The 21,234-nt window shown below is 41.6% G+C and overlaps 1 protein-coding gene across 1 annotated transcript in view; it reads left to right on the forward strand.

Annotated features, from left to right (window-relative positions):
- ajap1 (adherens junctions associated protein 1) overlaps positions 1–21,234 on the forward strand; it is a 104,806-nt gene that overhangs the window by 52,626 nt on the left and 30,946 nt on the right. Inside the window, exon 6 of the mRNA XM_067970057.1 lies at positions 12,352–12,594. Within this exon, the coding sequence (XP_067826158.1) occupies positions 12,352–12,594 (243 nt within the window). The remainder of the gene's footprint in view (positions 1–12,351; positions 12,595–21,234) is intronic.

A 21,234-nucleotide genomic window follows, 5' to 3' on the forward strand; every position in this document is an offset into this window, starting at 1 on the left:
AATTGCAAATTAAATTGAATCCTAATGATGCACAATATTCATCTGGCAAACAACCATAATTTTACTGTAGAATATGGAGTACAAATGTGACAAAAAATAAAACAGTTAAGAACAAATTGATCCCAGAACGTTCTGTACTTGCTAAGAGTCGTAGCAATTAAAATGGAATAAAGCCGCACTCCTTCATAGTCTGATTTTGAGGAAAAGTCAATTCAGTCATTTTTATTACAGTTTTTATGGATTACGTATGGAGCTTAAGTTAAGTTGCTGGAGGTGATGATGAAAGTCTTTCAAAATCCAATGTAAGGCTGGTGTGATGGGAAACAAATAATGGCCTTGCAAAAAAAAACTAATTCATGCAAGATTTGCTTTGAAACTGTGTTCCTATTAATTTAATCAATTTTGTCTCTGACTTTATTTTCTATTTTATTTATCATTCATAAAAATACATTTTTGTGTTTTCTAAAGTCGCTGTGTATTTTGGCGCTTGCGGGAGAGTACATTGGCACATTAGAATTCTTGACATGGTTGTGCCCCTGCTGGGGAGAGTGGGGTAGATTTTCAACTTGCCGCCCGTTATGGGAATGAAAATCAGGCGGTTTCTATATCAGGCAATGCTAGTTTAATGCCCGTATGGCAAGTTGAAAATCTACCACAGTGTGTTGTTTGAGAGCTAAGACAATTTAGTTTCCTTTCCTGGGGCCTGCCAGGATCTGGAGTTTGTTTAGGGGAGGGGATCCCCTAAGTAGAATAGTAACCTTGTGGGAGCAGGAGAGAAGATGAGATCACTTAAGAAGAGGTGATCCCAAGCTTGGGTTCCAAAACTCTGTAGATTGTAAGAGGAAGGGAGAACTGAGGGTAGCAAACAATTTTACAGACCTGAGGTCCCAAGAAGACACGAGTTAGAGTAGAAGACCATTCAATTAGTCTTTACTTCAACACAGTGAGGACATAGAAATGAGGGAGAGCATGTGGGAGGACCTATTTGGAGCTGAAAGAGAACGAGGAATGTTTTTATGTTAAACAAGAAAGAACTTGCAGTGGGAGTGCTTGTCACTTCACAGGTTTAGAAACTCATAAACTGTGCAGTTTCCAGTAATCACATCTCCAGAAGGAACCAAGAGTCTGATAAGAGGAAGGAAATTAGCAACTGTTGGCAAGACACAATGTACTTGGGTTTAAAGCCAGTATGGCAGTTGTGATGCTATAGTTGACTCAGTACCCCCTGGGCTAGGGAAGGGTAAAAAAAACACAGCCAGGATTCCCTCCTATTCTCTATCCACTGGTGTTACACACCATATGAAACCAAACCCAATGGTGTAGGTCACCTTCTCCAGGGGGTCTCACACCACTGGGTTCCAGAATTGTTGTAGGCCCCAAAACTGGAATATTCCAGCAATTTTAATATCAGTGCAAAGCACTTTGCAAAGTCAAAGCTGCAGTATAAATGCACTCTTAGTTTTCCGACTCCTGTTCCTGGAAATTTCCGGATACACACAGCCAGCAGGCGAGCGTCCTCGTCAGGTTTCCCAGTTCTGACAAAGGAACAATGTCCAAAAACATTAATCTGTCTTTTCCATTTTCAGATGCTGACAGGCCTGCTGTGCACTTGTGGAATTTTCTGCTTTTGTTTCAGATTCTCAACATTTTGTAGTTTGTTTGTTCTCATCTGTTCATCATTTCTGTGTACTGCAATGTCCTGGTGACATTGGGTCTTTTTTTTTTGAAGATTGCCCTGTTTGTGTTCATAGCTGAGTGAATGCTCAGGTAGTTAGGGAGCACCTCTGCTCCCAGCGATGGTGTGTCTGTGTGTATCGGAGGGTGGAATTGAAGTGTTTTCTATTTCTTTGGATGGAAATGTCATTAATTTTACATTGAACTACTAATTACAAAACAGAATCCAGGTAAATGGGAGCTGATATTCGAGCCACCGCACAGATCATCAGCATTTGAACCACAGCGCAAGTATTTAATACAACTTCAAACGTATCCCTGTGCCCATGCCCTCCAGGGAGCTTGAGAAAGACAAACTGAAAAGAAAAGTAGGAGCTTTGTTCTGCTAGTAAACAGGTCCAGTACCCTCCAGCATCAATCTGTGCTGAACAAGGATTCGGATTCAGTGTTGATCTAGCATGCTGGAAGGGTCTCCTCTCCCTCCCCTTCCCACCAGTAGAGGATTTGTGTCCCTCAGTCCTGCACTCCAGGAGGTTTAAGTTCCTTTTATTGCACCAGCTCATAAAGTGTCATTAACCCATTTAAAATTAATTTAAAATAGCACAGGTAGGAATTCAGTGGAAAGGCACTGCTGCCCAGAGCTTATTGTGCACCCAAATTCCCAAATGTGCTCCTGTGCCGAACGCCTCACATCAGGAATGACACAGACGATAAATTAGCCCATAGAATGCAGGGGGAATTAAACCTACAAGGGCCCTTACTTTATAGAGTGTCAGTTGCTCTAGATTCATGTACTGGAGGATTGCATTCACCCAGTGCCGGGTTATAGACAGCTCTCACTAACACATACCAGGGCCTCTCTGCTTATAACATTACATTTTCCTATTTCTGGCTCTTGATTGAGGAAAACAACCCATAACCGCTGTGATCCTGACAGTACAATTCCAATCCCCTGCTTCCTCATCAATTATTAATTTGTCAAATATGCATCTCCTTTAGCTAAGAGTTAAGATGTTGGTATTTGTATTAAAATTAAATGCAAATTAATGCTATATGGATAGCATTGATTTTAGCTAAGCTATACAGATTAATTTAATTAATTAACATTTCTTCCCTCAAGCCATTTCAATTTCAATGCATTACAGTGCAACAGCTTGGCTTTCTAACCATTTAAAATAAGTTTTTAAAAATATGTAATTATATAATTGATAGATGGTGTTCATAATGTTTATACAGTCTATGCCTGTTATTACAAAGTTGCTTAATTCAAATTTTCTGATAATTCAATTTTTCCTCCTACTTTGCTGTGTTCTTTACATTGTTTAATTCAAACTTCTGGAGAATTCAACATTTTTAGCACAGAAAAACTGCTAAATTAGCAGGGGTGGACCGTATAATCACACATTTTCTAATATCGCACACATAAAATGGTAAATGAGTCAGAACACTGTCACAGATAGACTGAGTGCAGCTTGATTTTGTCGATATGTCAGTTCTTCTCTGAACTTTTCCTCTCCTGTGCCTCTCAAACTATAAGTACACCTACCCTCATGCTTTTCTTCTGCCATTAATTCGTATGATGTAGAATTAGTAATTCATCACACTGTCCTGCTCCCACCCTAACTTATATTTTCCTTGAACTTCAGAAAGATGGAAATCACTATCTCAGTATCCACACCCTCCTACGGTCTGCGGACTTTATCTGGCCTCTATTTCTTGATATACTTCATGTTCTCTCCTACTGTTTTCAAATCTGTCTTCTACATTATGGGCCTTCAGCTTTCTCCTAGGTTTTTGAAGTAAGAGGTACTCTTGGTACTTCAAAGTGCCCAGGCCCGGAAGCATTGCCCGTGGGCTGTGCTGATAAAAATAGCTGTGACTTGGGATTATCACTGTACTCACATTTTAACATTTTTAAAATTCCCTTCTGTACAAACAATATAACAGAGACAAAATGACCCTTGGCAAGGCGCTAGTAATGTACGTATAGGCAGGTTTTCTCTCACTGTCATGTCCCAACACATTGGTTGAGTTTTCGGAAGACCTCTCTCCTAACTTAAGGGCCAGATATCAGTACTGCTCATCACTACATAGTCTGCTTAAATATTATTAGTAGCTATCAATCTAAAATTGATTGGCTATTACATGAAATTGCAAGAAACCAATTGGTTAGCATTGCTCAGGTAATAACATTCCATTGATAAATTTAAAATCTATATAAATGAACATTAAAACCCAAGCAATTTATAGGAGGAACATAATCACTGAGAGGAACTGAGGGATGCAATCCTGTTTGGAACAAGGCTTCAAAGGTGATTCCTATTGATTACATTTTGGTGAATCCTCATTTCAGTAATACTCTCCGTGTGACTATCCTTCCATATATTCTGAGGCTCACACATGCACATGAGTCATGGACCTTTTTAAGCCATCTCATCAACCAAAGATTCTGATTCCTTATTAGTGCAAGCGTGGTGTATATCCTGCACCATGCTGTGCCAGTGCATATGTGGGGTAAACAGATGGAGCAACAAAGGATTGACTAAGTGAACGTGGGGGCATTGTACACAGAGGTAAACAAGGTTCAGCCTCGGTTGAGCACGTAGTGTAGAAGTAGCATCAAGCAAGGTGAAATATAGACAGGGCCGCACAATAGGGACTGTTGAAATATAAACTGGATAGAATGTAATCAGTGGAGAAGAAGTGGATCACCTCATTGTTATTTGTAATTCTGTCGTGAACATGTTTGCATCGTTCATCTTGTCTCAGTATCATTATTGTTCTTTGTTTCAATTGTAGGATTTTAATATTCTTGTATTTAGATTTTAAAATGTTGGAGTTGGCTGATCTTAGTGCTAAAATTTGCCTCAGTCCTACTGAGCAAGGAAAGTGAAGATTCAACCAGGGTCCCACTCCTTTTTGGCAACCAGTGACTCCTGCTGGAATGTGCTCTTGTGGAGGCTGGATAGGGATAGCATTGGGCTCAGCTATGATACCCCCTGCAACCATGGAGCTTGCTGAACTCCTGCTATCTAAGCTCATAGCCGAGAGTGTCTTATGAACAGAATATCAGGTACCACAGACAGAATATCACTGAGAGACCTGGGAGTGTGTTACAGAGGAGAAAATATAGCAGCTTATCACTTCTCTGATAAATGTCTCAAAATATTTCACTTACTCTTTACAGTGACTGTTATGTAGGCAGATGTGGACAGCCAATTTGCACACAGCAAGATCCCACAAACAACAATTAAATTAATGAATAATTAATCTTTTTTTTGATGATCTTAATAAAGGGTTGAATGTCAGCCAGGACAGCAGGAGAACTCCCTGCTCTTCTTCATAAAGTAACATGGAATCTTTAATATTTCCCTAAACAGGCAGATAAGGCTTCAATTTAGCTTTCTTCCAAACGTCAGCATCTCTAACGATGCACTATTTCACTGAAGTATCAGCTTACATTATGTACTCATATTCTGGAGTGAGATTTGAACGCACAAGCTTATGACTCAGAGGCAAAAGTAATAACAGGTCTAAACTAATACCCAAGAGCAGGTTACATAAAGAATAATAAATAGCTGGAAGAATGTTTCATGGAGAATAACATATCTTCATGAGTTACTCAGGAAATAACAGACAACTGGTAGTATATTACATCAAAAATAGGAGCAATTATGTTACAGAATAGATAGCTGAAAGTGGGTTACATAGATAATGACAGATGTTGGGGTATGTTACATAGAGAATAATACATGGCTGGGGAATATTATAAAGAGAAAGACAGATGTTAGACTCAGAATCATAGAAAGGTTACAGCACAGAAGGAGGCCATTCGGTCCAACGGGTCCATGCCGGCTCTATGCAAGAACAATCCAGCTAGTCCCACTCCTCTGCCCTATCCCCGAAGGCCTGCAATTTTTTTCCTTTCAAGTACTTAACCAGTTCCCTTTTGAAAGTCACGATTGAATCTGCCTCCACCACCCACCTTGGCAGTGCATTCCAGATCCTAACCACTTGCTGCATAAAAAGTTTTTCCTCATGTCACCTTTGGTTCTTTTGCCAATCACCTTAAATCTATGTTTAGAATTGTGCCCTTTAATTTATATTGCCTCTTCTCATTCTTCCTACCAAAATGTATCACTTCACATTTTTCTGAGTTATATTTCATCTGTCACGTGTCCGCCCATTCCACCAGCCTGTCTATATCCTCTTGAAGTCTATCGCTATCCTCCTCACTGTTCACAACACTTCCAAGTTTTGTGTCCTCTGCAAATTTGGAAATTGTGCCCTGTACACCCAAGTCCAAGTCATTAATACATATCAAGAAAAACAGTGGTCCTAGTACCGACCCCTGCGGAACACCAGTGTACATCTCCCTCCAATACGAAAAACGATCGTTCACCACTACTCTCTGCTTCCTGTTACTGAGCCAATTTTATATCCTTGCTGCTACTACTCCCTTTATTCCACGGGCTTCAATCTTGATGACAAGCCTATTATGCAGCACTTTATCAAACGTCTTTTGAAAGTCCATATACACCACATCAACCACATTGCCCTCATCGACCCTCGCTCTTACCTCATCAAAAAACTCTATCAAGTTAGTTAAACATGATTTCCCTTTAACAAATCCATGCTGGCTTTCCCTATTCAATCCACACTTGTCCAAGTGACTGCCAATTCTGTCCCGGATTATCGTTTCTAAAAGTTTCCCCACCACCAAGGTTAAATTGACTGGCCTGTAGTTGCTGGGTTTATCCTTACACCCTTTTTTGAACAAGGGTGTAACATTTGCAATTCTCCAGTCCTCTGACACCCCCCCCCCATATCTAAGGATGTTTGGAAGATTATGGCCAGTACCACTGCAATTTCCACCCGTACTTCCCTCAGCAACCTAGGATATATCCCATCCGGACCGGGTGACTTATCTACTTTAAGTACAGCTAGCCTTTCTAGTACCTCCTCTTTATCAATTTTTAGCCCATCCAGTATCTCAACTACATCTTCCTTTACTGAGACTCTGGCAGCATCTTCTTCCTTGGTAAAGGCAGATCAAAGTACTCATTTAGTACCTCGGCCATGCCCTCTGCCTCGATGAGTAGATCTCCTTTTTGGTCCCTGATCGGCCCCACCCCTCCTCTTACTACCTGTTTACTGTTTACACACTTCAAAAATTCCTCCTCCTCTTTTCCCCTTACATTATTACTATCCCAGTCTTTGTTAGCTAAGTTGGAGTCCCCCATTATCACTACTCTATGGCTTTTGCACCTATTTAATAGAGTACCTCTATTAAATCTCTTCTCAACCTTCTCTGTTTCAAGGAGAACAACCCCAGCTTAAATAGTTTCCCTGCAAATTTGCTCCTCTATCTCCTTCCCACTAGTTGGTGGCCTATAGAATACACCCAGTAGTGTAATGGCACCTCTATTGTTTCCTAACTCTAACCAAATAGATTATGTCCTTGACAGATTCTGTAACCTCCAGGACATCCTCTCTCTCCAGCATTGCAATATTCTCCTTAATCAATACTGCCACCCCCTTCCTCCTTTCTTCCCTTCCCTAACTTTCCTGAACACCTTGTATCTAGGAATATTTAGTACCCAATCCTGCCCTTTTTTGAGTCAGGTCTCTGCTATTGCCACAACATCATATTCCTATATGGCTCATTTGTGCCTGCAGCACTCCACCCTTGTTTAACACGCTTCCTGCATTGATACACATGCACTGTAAACCTATTTTAGACTTTCTTGTATTCTCTCTTAGTCTGGTCCCATCTACTATTGTACTATTTCTTGCTCTAGTGCTATCTTTCTATCCCAAACCTTTGTGCACCTTGTTTCTCCTTTCCAATGATACATCCTGGTGCCCATCCCCCTGCCAATTTAGTTTAAACCCCCCCGCAGCACTAGTGAATCTCCCCGCGAGGACATTGGTCCCAGCTCCATTGAGGTGCAACCCGACCGGCCTGTACAGGTCGCCCAGAATTGGTCCCAGTGCCGTTAAGGTATGTTTCTATGTGGTTATAGAGAAAGACAGACTTTGGGGTATGTTACACAGCAAAACAGATGGCTCGGGTATGTTACATAGAGAATTATAGATGGCTGGAGTATGTTTCACAGAGAAAGGCAGATGTTGGGGTATGTTACATAGAGAATGACAGATGGCTGGAGTATGTTACATAATGACAGATGGTGGGGTATGCTACAGAGAGAATGACAGATAGGTGAGGTATATTACATAGAAAATAACAGGTGTGGTTTGTTACATAGAGAATAACAGATGTTGGGGTATGTTACATAGAGAAGATCAGATATGATATGCAACATAGCGAATGACAGATGTTGAGGTATGTTACATAGAGAATTACAGATAGCTGGAGAATGTTACATTGACCTAGGAGTTCACATATACAAATCTTTGAAGAAGGCAGGACAAGTTGATGAAGGTGTTAAAAAGCATATTGTCTTTATAAATAATGGCATAGAGTACAAAAGCAAGGAACTTATGCTAAACTTTTATAAATCACTGTTAGGCCTCATCTAGAGTATTGTGTCCAATTCTCGGCACCACACTTTAGGAAGGATGTCAAGGCGTTGGAAAGGGTGCAGGGGAGATTTACTAGAATGGTAACAGGGATAAGGGACTTCAGTTATGCAGAGAGACTAGAGAAACTGGGGTTGTTCTCCTTACAGCTGAGAAGGTTAAGCAGAGATTTAATCGGGGTGTTCAAATTGTTTCCACTGGCAGGTGGGTCGGTAACCAGAGGACACAGATTTAAGGTAATTGGCAAAAGAACCAGAGGGGAGATAAGGATAATTTTTTTTAGGTAGCGAGTTGTTATGATCTGGAATGCACTGCCTGAAAGGGCGGTGGAAGCAGATTCAATAGTAACTTTCAAAAGGTAATTGGATAAATACTTGAAAAGGAAAAATTTGCAGGGCTATGGAGAAAGAGCAGGGGAGTGGGATTAATTGGAGAGCTCTTTCAAAGATCTGGCACAGGAACGATGAGCCGAATGGCCTCCTTCTGTGCTGTATGATTCTATGATTCTATGGAGTATATTACATAGATAATGAGAGATGGCTGGGATGTGTTACATAGAAAATGACAAATGGTTGGGGTATGTGACATAGAGAATGACAGATGTTGGGGTATGTGACATCGAGAATTACAGATGTTAGGGCATGTCACATAGATAATAGGAACAGGTGTAGGCCATTCAGCTCCTCGAGCCTGCTCCACCATTCAGTTAGATCACGGCTGATCTGCACCTCAACTCCATTTACCCACCTTAGCTCCATATCCCTTGATACCGTCACCTAACAAAAACGAATGACAGATGGCTGTAATGTGTTACATAGAGAATGACAGATGTTGGGGTATCTTACATAGCCAATTACAGATGTCGATGTGACATCTTGGATATCAGCTTATGATCAGTGAGGAAGGTAATTGTGGTTCACAGTAATGATGGTACTCACTGTCACACTTCACCGCCATGTGACAGGAAGGAGACTGTTACAGGATTTGTTTTGCAATAGGTTACCACTCACTATTGATGCTATATTGCATATTCAACTCTACAACATTAACATGCTGCTGGGTTTGACAGTTGAGCATTGATGGGAGGGTTACTACACAAACTGTGTATTTTTTTTCGGATCAAGGGAAGCTGTGAACCAGAAGGTGAGGAAAAGATCAACTCAGTATTAAACTGGAAATTCCTTTGGATCATTCTCAAACTTTTTTCTCCTTTTGTTTCCTTCCTGGGTGGGGTCCATCCTACACGCGATGTCCCTCAGCTGGGAGAACAGGTGAGAGCCCCTGGACCTCAGCTATCAATGTACATCAATCCTGTCTGTTTTTTTGTGTGTTGATTGAACACTGTTAATGATTCTTGGTACTCTAATAAATACATTGACACACAGCCTGTTAATCAGTATACCCGAGGTACATTGCAATACAAACCAATGCTCCCAATTCATCATATTATAGTTGTACGATTATTGTTTGTTCATCAACATAAAATTTTTGGGTACCATCCTTGTCAGGGCTTCAAGGGACAAGACTCTCCCAAATAAAAATTGTAATTTGAGATATGACACGTAGTAAGTGTAGCATGCTTGGGAGGAACAGGTGACCTTGGACCTATGGTTCCCAAAACTTTCAGCGAGTGCGGGCAGGGAGTGCGGGAAGAATGTGCGGACAAGAGTTGAGAGCAGGGAATGCGGACAGCCAGTGTGGTCAGCGAGTGCGGGCAGGGGGCGCGGGCAGCGAGTGTGGACGGTGAGTGCCAGCATGCTATTTGTAGAGGGCATCACGGCCATGCCAATCGTTTTCACATGTGATGCTCAGAGATGGAATTTCCAGCCTACTTCACGGGTCGCAATCAGCGGCGAGAACCTTGGCTGTGTTTTATCCCATTCCTAGCTCAGCAGCACTGACGCCAATTAAGGCATTCCCAACTGTCACCCTGGCTTTCAAATCCATCCTGATTAAAGCAGTCAATTAATACAAATACACTGTAATTGAAACAGCTTCTTTTCCAAAAAAAACTTGTTGCAGGCTGTGTTTTGAAAATCCATCAGTAAATCCTATGTTCCCAAACAAGGGAAACCCTAAGGACAGCTGGTTACATTGGGAACGTGAGAGGGGAGAGTAGGTTCAGATTTAATGTCAAAAGGTTATTATGGACTTGGGGCTCCAAATATCATAACGCAGATGGTACAAGTCACTTGCAGGGTACAACTAGTTTTAGAAAATGCTGCCAACACTGGATAGATCCGATGTGTGAGATTTTCAGTCACGAACTCTATACCTGAGGCCTCACGTTAAAAATAGAAACATAAGAAGCTGTATCTGTCACATGAACCACAGGGGAGAACCTTTAACGTATTTCTCCCAGTTTTTTCTTATCCCTCTTTTTCTATATTTCTCTCTTTTTTTCTCTTTCTCTTTCTCTCTTCACGGGCTTTCTTTGAGATTTGTCAGTGATTGTCTCTTGCTGAAAAGAGCTTATAATTTTAATAGAGGGCTTTCATTACCACGGTGAATGCAACGTTATCCCTTGCTCTTGCTCTCCAGTGGGAGAAAACAAGAATAAAGCTCGGAATTAGCAGAATATCCAAGCAGGGGATCACAATCCTGAATGTGGTATTTTTGTCATTAAGTTTAGTTCGTAACAAACTAGGAAAGACTGCAGAGCTTCAAGACATTGTTCTGCCATTTTTAGTATGCAGACTGTAGATATCAATCATAAAAACATTTCTAGCTCAGAGGAAAATAGTCTATGAAGGAACTTCCTTCACATCACTATGGATACAAATTTACACCAGTATTGATACACTGAGGTAGGAGGGTGGGAGTTAACCAACTAACACATGGAACATTGACCGAATGCAAGATAATTAGTAGGCATCTGAGGTATGAATAGAATGGACATAGAGGGAAGGAGCTACAGCAAGGTTTACAGTCCAATTGTCTCTTCCATTCTGAAGCCTCCATGGCTACCTTTGAACAAACCAGAAGAAGCTATGGTTTCTTATTCATAGCTTTCCTTCTTAATTTCTGCCTGTAGCTTTTTTCTCTATCAGAGAACCTTCCTGGCTCAACTCTTTCTGTTCCTTTGCCTCCCTGGCTCCCCCCGCTGACCTCTCAGACCAGCTTCAAAGATAAATTTCGCACACGGACACTTAAGTGGAGTCATAGCATGTTGTCTAATTCTAATCAGTCTAGCTTCTAATAAAATATTGTCCTGTCCTGTTATGTCTTTATTATGCCTTCACTATGATGTAGAATTATAAACAGTGTTGTAGTGTTTTAAAGGATGTAAGAAAGTTCCTCCATAACCTAGCAATCTACTTTTAAATTCAGCTTTAATTTGAGACTTCTTGTTCCTAACTCCTGCCTCTTGGTATTTGAATTCTTCACCATATTGAAAAATTCACCTCAATCAACTTTGCCAATTCCTTTCACAACCTGGAAAGCTTCACTTTGAAGTTCATTTCCCAAGGAGAAGCAGCCCAACTTGTTCAGGTTGTACATGAGGGTTGCCAACCCTCCAGGATTGTCGTGGAGTCTCCAGGAATTAAAGACTAATCTCCAGGCCACTGCTGCGAGCAAACCAGGAGATAAATTATAGGGGCATTAAAAAAGAATGTTTTAAAAAAAATTCTTTAATCACTTTTGTTTATTAGTTATACAAATATCAGACATGGAAAAAAAGGCTGTTGACCGACAGTGAAGAATCATCCAATCTGTTAATGAAGAGTCTGTTCACTTTTTGATTGGTGTAGGAAGGTAGTGCACCATGAGGACGGAAATGTCGGGCAACCAATGGTGGGAGCGTGGGGGCGGGGCAGTTAGAGGTAGGAGGTCAGGTGATAGAACCTTCAGGGATCTGTATAGCCAGAGTTGGAGAATTATCTTGGTTGCTTCCTTTAGCATCCTGCTAAGGGCAGCAAGACCCTTATTGTGACTGGGTGACCACAACTGCCCACAGTAAGCTGGATGGGGACTAATATCTTAAAAAGCAACAAAACAACCTCTTTAGATTTGTAGCCTGCCCCTCTGCTTATGCAACCCGGTAGCTCATTTGGATCTGGGACTGCTATACATATATATTTAAAAATGGAGTCCTCGATACTGCTGAACTGAACAGGTCTGTTTGTTTTGCAGCTGTGCGCAAAGTGGGAACGGGCGCCGAAATAACCACCAGCGGAAGATCAACCAACAAGAAGAAAGTTGCCAAAATCTCACCGATTTTACCGCCGCACGAGTGCCAAGCAGCCTGGACATATTCACTGCGTACAACGAGAATCTCCAGTGCTCCCACGAGTGCGTCCGTGCATCAATGCCAGTCTATGCCGACCAGGGCCTACACCAGACTGCAGTATATAAAACCACGTTCAATGGAAACCGGTAAGGCAGTCACGGTAAAACTTTTTAAAAAATGATTGACGCCACAGTACACACCTCTCCCCTCAGAAAAAACAGGTAGGGGTTGAGTGGTTCAAATCCGAGACTTGTAACGGTGCCGGGATTAGGGATGTTGGTATTGGATCAATATTGTCCGATTCCACCCTTTACTGGAAATATCAAAGTATCAGAAGTTACAGCTCCATTCTGTGCTTTGAGGCAGAGCGACTTGGCTGCAAGGCCCCCTCAGGGGCAGATGAAAGTGCAGTGAAAGCAACAAGGCTCTCTGCGTTAACAAGTCCAAACCAAGACGCTTGCTAATTGAATGTTGTGTTAAGATCAGAAGCATGTACACAGTAATGGCAATACATCATTCCAAGATTACTGAGAAGTAAAGACATTTGGTCGTGTTAATGGTTTGGCACAGCAGCAATACACCACAAACCACGATATACCGACACCAACTAAAGTAATCAGCGTCAACAGAGGATAGGCTTAGAAGGAGCTTTTTATGCACTCGACCAGATTATTACCAAGAAATAGCCAAAACCAATAATAATATCCATGTGATATTAATATGACTATCAGTGCTTGGCACATCCTTCTACCTCTGTACAGTACTGTAATTCAAAGGATGTCCCAGGGCACTGTAACTAACCTGCTTCCAAATTATTCACATAGCAACTGGCAACTGCACAATGGCTTTTGACCAATCTGCCCCTTTCCTTTACTTTTGAAGGCACTGGTACAGAAATACATGAAAGGTTTAAAAGGATAGCTGGGCACTTCCAGATATATCCTGAGAAATGCAGGAACATCTTGTTGCACCTGGACTCCCATGTTATAAAAGCTCATTGTACAGTCTATGTCTCCTATTATAAATGCAATGGAGCTACTTCCTCTTTTTAACATGCTCGTCCTTTTCAGTTGTGTATGGAAATACCCAGCTGCCCTTTGAACTTTTCTTACACTATCGCCCTGCATAGTTCGAAAAGACAGTTTCTTGGCAGTGTCTAATTTTCTTTTTCCTATCAGCTTTTCCTGTTTCCTTTTCCTCATCAATCTTTTCCTCTCCCCTACAGTCCTGAAGGCATTGACTTCTTGCTGGGGTACAGTCACATAGTTGTTGTTTACCTTCTGATACCTCCCCTAGGTACCCGTTATTTGTGTGTTAGTCCTGACAGCGAGTGTAGATAGGCTGGTTGAGGGGGGCTGTTGCTGAATAATTACATGGAATTACATTGAATTTACAGCACAGGAACAGGTCTATGCCGGTGTTTATGCTCCACATGAGCCTCCTCCCACCTCTCTTCATCTCCCCCTATCCCCATATCCTTCTATTCCTTTCTCCCTCATATACTTAAGTGCATCTATGCTAATCACCTCAGCCACTCCATGTGGTAGGAAGTTCTACATTCTAACTATTCTCTGGGTAAAGACGTTTCTCCTGAATTTCTTATTGGATTTATTAGTGACTATCTTCTACCCTATCGAACCCCTTCACAATTTTAAAGACCTGATCAGGAGTAGGAAACCTGACTAATTTCCGCCTTCTTTACCCGGGTGCTTAGGCTAATGTAGCACCCTGGCTGAGATCGGCTAAATCAGCAAAGACCGTGATCTTTCTGGTCTATATGATCCAACTATTCATTCGCTTAACTACCTGAACTAACAGGGGAAGACTATGTTCTTGACTCTAGGTATCTGATCTATTACATTCCAGCCCCTCCCTACTACAAGGATAGGCTAATGGTATTCTTGACATTTCAATGGTATAGATGCAGAAACTTTCCCTTCTCTACTGGACACAGTACAGATCTGGCAGGCGCATTGGCCAGTCATTTAGAAAAGCACCGTTTTTTTTTAAAAAGTCTTTTTATATCTAATCTGAGCTAGAAAATGTATTAGTTGCATTGCAAGCTACCATGTTAGCATGTCTTTTTGTGTATTTTTGACACACTGCAGAATATATCAGGATCATTTTCAATCATCTTTTTCACACCAGTAGATTTCAAAGCAACTTAATAGAATTCAACTACATGTAGAAAAGTGACAACAAAGAATGATATAAAATAGACACCTTATTTCTGGTAGTGTGTTAAACGCTGGCCTTTCAACTATAGAAGTTGGGTTCAAATCCAGCCTATAGTATAGGTTAAAGTTTCCTCTGAGTGGTAGCTGTAATAATCCTATGTAAAATGAGTTTTGGAAGCCTTAATCCTGTTTCTGATGAACATGCCTGAACACCGCTTCCAACTTGGCACACATGGAGTGATTTCATGATCTTGCATTCCCAACAGGGAGCCGTGCTCTCGGAGAGTGTGCGGCGGAGATTGGGCTACACCATTGAAGGCCTGATTCCAGGCTCCATGCTCCCTGGAGCATGGAATCACTGAATTATCACTTAAATTATCAGCCTCATTCAGAGACTACACAGGATGGCTGGTGTGGAAAATGGAAAATAGCACATTCGTGTACTAGGGAAGGCTCATCTGAGGGTGGGGCTGAGGCATATTGCATATCTGACATGGGCGTGTTTGATGTTGATATTGGGTGCCTGAAATAGAAAGTGTCCCATTCCCCGCCAATAGCATTCTTCACCTGGATGACCACGAGCATCACTAGGAGAAAGTAACGACCCCGAAACTCTAAGACTCTGCTACCTTTGCGGAATCTCATCGGGCGAGACGCAGATTGGAGAATCGGGACTCGAAGTCAGCGTGGCCAACCTGCTCCATTCAGAAATGGCTGGCAGAATGGGAGCACTGTGAATGCAGCATGTTGTCTCCCACACGTGATTCTCCAATTTGTGCTCCCATTCGAGTGAGACTCCACGCTGGGAGTGGAGCCTCATAATTTCAGGGCTCATTTGTTTCTTCACATCAAATTGAAACGTAAATGTCATAGAACCAGGGAGCCAGAGGGCAACAATGACAGTTCTCAAATGTGGGTTTCCAGTTTATGAAATTCTCCTGCTATTTAATCAAGACAATGCTGGACATACATAGAACCTATGCTTTGGTGAAGGACAAAGCAGCCTAATTTCTACAGTCATCTTATGGACTTATTTTAGAATATTTCAACTTTGTATTTAAAGAGGCCACAGGGGCCTTGTTCTGTCAGCTAAAAGATAGCTGCCAAAATTGGGTTTATCTGTCGCACTTGACTGACAGCGGGGACAGGGTAATAAAAGGACATGGCGTCTCTACGGAGACCACGGGCAGGTTGCTTTCATCTCCTGGCACACGAGCATCGTCACCAGTCACTATTCCAAACCTTTGAGGGGATGAGAGGGTAAGTTTTGCGAGGTGGAGCATTACTGGACGCCGGCGCAGGTCAGAGATAAGGCGATGACACTCTAAGTGTGATTCTAAGATCCACAGTTCTATCTAATGAGGACTGTGTGCCAGGAATGTAGCCTTGAAAGGTTTACCCTTACATGTCAATAGTCACTGGTTCAGTACCCATTTTGTTAGTCTGACTACTTTATGTAGAATAATGTACAAATGAGATGAATTATAGATGTATACAGGGTCGTGAATTAGTTTTGAACTCTGTGTGGGCATTGGGAAGAACACCCATTAACATTTATAGGACCGCTAGACCTCTCTTCACACATCCTTTATTTTCCATAATATGTATAATAATACATCTAAATTATGTGTACGTAAGTTCTTTACCTCAGTTTTGGGAATAATGACTGGCATGTGTTCATGGTGAGTTGACAATACAGATCAGGAATCAATGGTGATGAGGCCAATGGGACTATAACCTCACAATAAATAGCTGCGCACTGCAGCTGCAGATTTACTAAAAAATAATCAAAACTGAATCATTTGCATTCTTATTTATTCAAACCTTTCACTGTCCAACTCTAATCAAATATCACATCCTTAAAACTATAGCCTCCGGTTGGCCCATTGTGATGCTCAAGGAAACCGTACAGCAACGTTGCAGGCTCCATCTCCAGTCTATGCTAAGTTAGCGGAAAAAATTCAGCCCCAGTCCTCGCTCTTGATTCCATTTGGCAAATTCTGCTAGAAAGTACATGGGCGGACAGGATAGGGCCCTGCAATGATGGCTCCCACAGTCTCAACAACATGTCAACAACCCCCTACGGGACTCACGTTTGAGTCACTGGGGCTGCTGTCTCCTGTGGAACTGTACCCCAACAAGAGTTAGCGCCTTAAGGAAAAAAGGGGAGAAAATTGGAGGAGGAAGAAAAATAAATGCACAGAAGAAATGTGCTGTCAAAATGGGCTGCTGGACTATCTGCAGCAATGTTCCTTTTTCAAACCCTCACCCCTTTATTTTCCTCACTTCATTCTTTTATCATATTCATTATTGATCTTGGCTGTTTTCAGGAATGATGGAACTGATTTAAAACAATAGAAGCAGATCAGGGTCATCCGTTAAACACAATCAGTTTAAACAGATTAGCAACTCTTATTCCATGATCGGTAAATTATAGCAATTGAAAAACAAAACACTTTCTGTTCTGAAATACAGTCATACTTAATCTTGGCCTAAAATGTTGTGGTACATGACGTTGTACAAAGCTATGTCACCTAACACCAAATGTTGCAATCAAGAATCATCCATTTGTTGGTTATGTATGTTTTTTCTTTCAATATGCTGACACAGGTTTTGTTAAAACTGTAAAATACGTGGTGCATGCTGTACCCTAGGTGTATGTGTTCCTGTTCATCAAAGATTGTTCATCTGTTTTAGCAAGCTGGTTTTTAAAAAAAAAATTGAAGCATGTAAGCAAGATATGTCTACACCAATATATTAGTACAAATAAGACTGTGTCCTTTGCTGAGATTTGGAGGGTAATCTTAATCTAACCTGCCCGCCGGGAAACTGACCAGATCAGGTGCAACACTGGTTTTACGCACTGCCCGATTTTACTCCATTGAAGTAAGTTTCCCGCCTGGCGAGTTAGGTTAAACTTATCCCCTTGGTTTCACTATAACGAACATATTTGGGCAACAGGCCTGTGGAGAATGATGAATTTGTATCCTCAGCCAACTTGGTCAGCAACGAGACTTTAAACACGAGTCGGTCAGAAATCATACAATAAATTTTAATATTCTTTCCATCAACACCTCAAAAAAAGATATTCAAAACACTACAGCCCAGAAATGACCGATATTAGCAGAGGAACACTTAACACCTTCGTATGACATTCCTTCGTCTGTTAGTTTAAAGCAGACATTTTAACCCATTTATTTTCAACGGTTTGATACCTCTGCTAAACTAGCAAAGGAGTATCACATGTGTTATGCATTCCTCTGCTGTTATTACCATCAGTGATATTTGGTTGTGAATCCTGTGATCCCACAGACATGTTGCTTTAAGGTAGTTATTATAATATGACCAATCTCTAGAGGAATGCATCCTTATGTTGTTTCTAAACCAATTGCTGGTGAACATATTTTAGTTACAGGCTTCCCTTGTTCATATTTAACAACTAGCTGCCCTTCTGAGCAATGGACTATTTCATTATACGCTGCATTGCCCAGTAACAATTTAATACAATTCAATGGAAGTGACAGGAAATCAGTAGTATTGCATTTGTTAAAGAGATAAGTGGATACTATGCTAGAACGTAGAGGTGCAGACATTATTGTTTTGTGTGGTTGACTAATTGTACAGTTACTTAATCTACTGACCGTTTGTTAATGTGTTAGTTAGCGATGACACAATATTGTAAGATATGGGAGCAAATTCATGAAGAATTTTCTTTTTGCAATTTTCATAATGTTAGTGATCATACAAATGCTTTAAAACAATCATGGAGAGGGTTGTTCTTCTACCCCAGCAATTTAAACGTATTCATATGGAGGGAGGGGGAAGATTTACTTTGTGCACTCTGTTTAATGAAATCACAAACCTGTTTAAAAAGAACAATTTTGTTACAGAAAACTTAGAGAGCAAACTTTCCCCATGATTAGCAGCATTACATGGTACGTTCTTTTTTTAAAAAAAACTCTGTTGTCACATCCTTAGATTTAATTGCTGCCACATTTACATTTGAAATTGCCCAGCCATTTGCACCATGTGCCTGGGATGATCATGTTAGAAGATTCAAGGGTATTGGTGTAACTGTCAGTTACATTAAGACTGCGGATCAATGTGCAAATAGTGTAAAATGGTGCAAAGTGATGGGGCAACCTTCTCTTATCTGATTTCCTTTCTCTGTGTGTGTTTTACGCAGAAGATGAAAATGACGAAGTGTTAATGGATTACTAGTGATGTGCAGGCCAACCGCTGATTTGTTCTGGTAAAGAACAGCCACAGTACAATTTGACAAAGTCATTGTTCATACTGGCTCTGCCCATGTTGTCATTTCACTGTACCACTTTGCCCTTATTAGGAACTGCCACTTTGGAAAATAACTCAGAGGAAAAATTTACCTGCTGAGCAAATGGGTTAACACTTGGCCTATGTTTGCAATTGCCAATGACTCAACCCAAAATGGGGTCTAGCTACTTGTTTCTCTCCTAATTGTCTGCAGCTTGCTTTACTTATGAACATCTGGACACTATATTCAGCGTACAGCAATCCATTTCATATTTAATTTTGTTTTTGTTGATTCAGAAAAAAAAGCACCATGTCTGAAAGAAATTAGGATAAACCAGCTGTGCCTCACATGCCCTGCATTGATTTGAAGTCAGATATCCTAAATTCAGTTGATCGCACAACGCCAGCTGAAATATCCTCCATTAAAGGCTAAATGTCTGCACCGCTACTGTTAATTAGTTGTTAATAGACAGTGGAGAACCAAATTTAGGACTCAGCCCTGGAGCCAACCCAAAGCTGGGCCAGACATCAGATTGCTTCCAAATACCGTCTATAGCACATGAAGAATTTCGAGAGCAAAAAAGATGCAGTTTTCATAAAGTGAAAGAAAAAGGAGATTTCAAATATTCAAATCTTTTTATTCAACGTCTATATATATATACATATTTTTTTTGTCTTGCTTTTGTTTGATAATCTCCAGCCAACCAATGCTGGAGAGTGTGGCTACTGCCTGGTCACTAGTGCTCACTGTATTAGTGCTGTGCGTGCATTTTTCTACCTTGCATTGTGTGCTGTCCGCCTATGTCTGCCTGAGATTGGATGTCCTCGATGAACGTGCTGTGGGCCCACCAGCGTTGGTTGGTCTGGTGTCACGCCTACCAAATTTCTCTGATGAAGTATCTCTTTGTGGAAATGAGTTAGAGCATCGAGCTTAGACAAAGGTGCATTTCCCAAAGAGAAAATACACAAGACAATAATTTAAACATTGATTCAAAATGGGTACTTTGGGTAAATTTTTTTTTTAAGAACAGCCCATCTGCTTCTGGGAAAATACCACAGCAAAGTCTCAAAGTAATTCCTCTCTGTTTTCATTAGCAAAATAACACCAGAAACATAGATATATCGAACAGTCCCTAATAGCCCCCTTGATGGGTAACTGCACTGCTCGCCTTATGATGGAGGCTCAGTCCAACTTCTACTCTTTAGTTGTACAGGTTTAATACAAGAACTACCCATGAACACACACTGGGATAGATCTTGACTTTGTGCGACAGTGTAAAACGGGTGATAGCAAGTCGGCATTTTTATTCTTATTGACTTCAATGTAAAACGGGCTGCCAACTCGCTATCGCCCATTTTACACTATGGTACAAAGTCAAGATCTACAATAAGATCTAATCCATCAGAGTTGCTAACAGTCCCTGCACTCAGCACACATCTCCCTCCGACAGTTTGGGGTGAAATCAGAAGAGGGGGTGAAATTTGGCAGTGAGGCCTACCGTCACCTCAGTGCCCCGACCTCAATTTCCCTCTTGCAGCCCCTGCTGGGACGACCCCTGCTGACCTTTCTTCTCTACCCGCTGTCAGTAAATGTTGGCAGGAGGGTGAGGCCCAGGTCCCCATCCCATTTCCTTCCCATCCATTGCCATTCACACTGCTGCAATGTGAATCATGGCGGTAGGTCAGGGCACCAGGAGGAAGTGTCCTAAATGCGTCAAATAGAGGGAGAAGGCCTAGTAGAGGCCTCTTCTTCCTCCAATTGCTTACCAGCTGAAGGCCTCAGTCCCAGTGGTCCAGTCTTTGGGGGCCTTGTGGCCCCTTTAATAACGCCACTGCCTTCATTTTCCTGAGGGTCGATGGCAGGCCCTGGCTTGCTGGTGGAATCTCACAGGGAGCCAACCATGAATACCTAATGACCTCCGACCCAGGAAACTGGGCCGGGATCATGACGGGGTTTGGGACGTTGGGCAATGGTCCCACCTGACCCTGTCTGGCCGGGATTAGGAAATCCAGCCCTCTCTCTCCCATCCCGTCACACGAACACTTCCTAACGAAGATCATGATTGTTTCTTAAAGTGGCGCTGAACACTACAATGTGGTGGTGAGCCCCACAGACCAGGAAATCTCAGGTTCAACATTTGGTCTATGCACAGTAGTATGCTTCAGGAAAGGAAATAAATTGGCCAGGGTTCCCTGTCCTGATTTGCTATCTTGGAACTACAGCTGTAAAGTTTACATATGGGGGATGTTCGATGAGGAGAGGATTGGGCTCAGCCGTGATGCCTTCAACAGTCAAACAGCCTTCCAACACTCACAGTGAAAATGTACAATTAAAGA

Source organism: Heptranchias perlo, chromosome 32 (assembly GCF_035084215.1).
Source record: "Heptranchias perlo isolate sHepPer1 chromosome 32, sHepPer1.hap1, whole genome shotgun sequence".
In the NCBI taxonomy this organism is placed as follows: Eukaryota; Metazoa; Chordata; class Chondrichthyes; order Hexanchiformes; family Hexanchidae; genus Heptranchias; species Heptranchias perlo.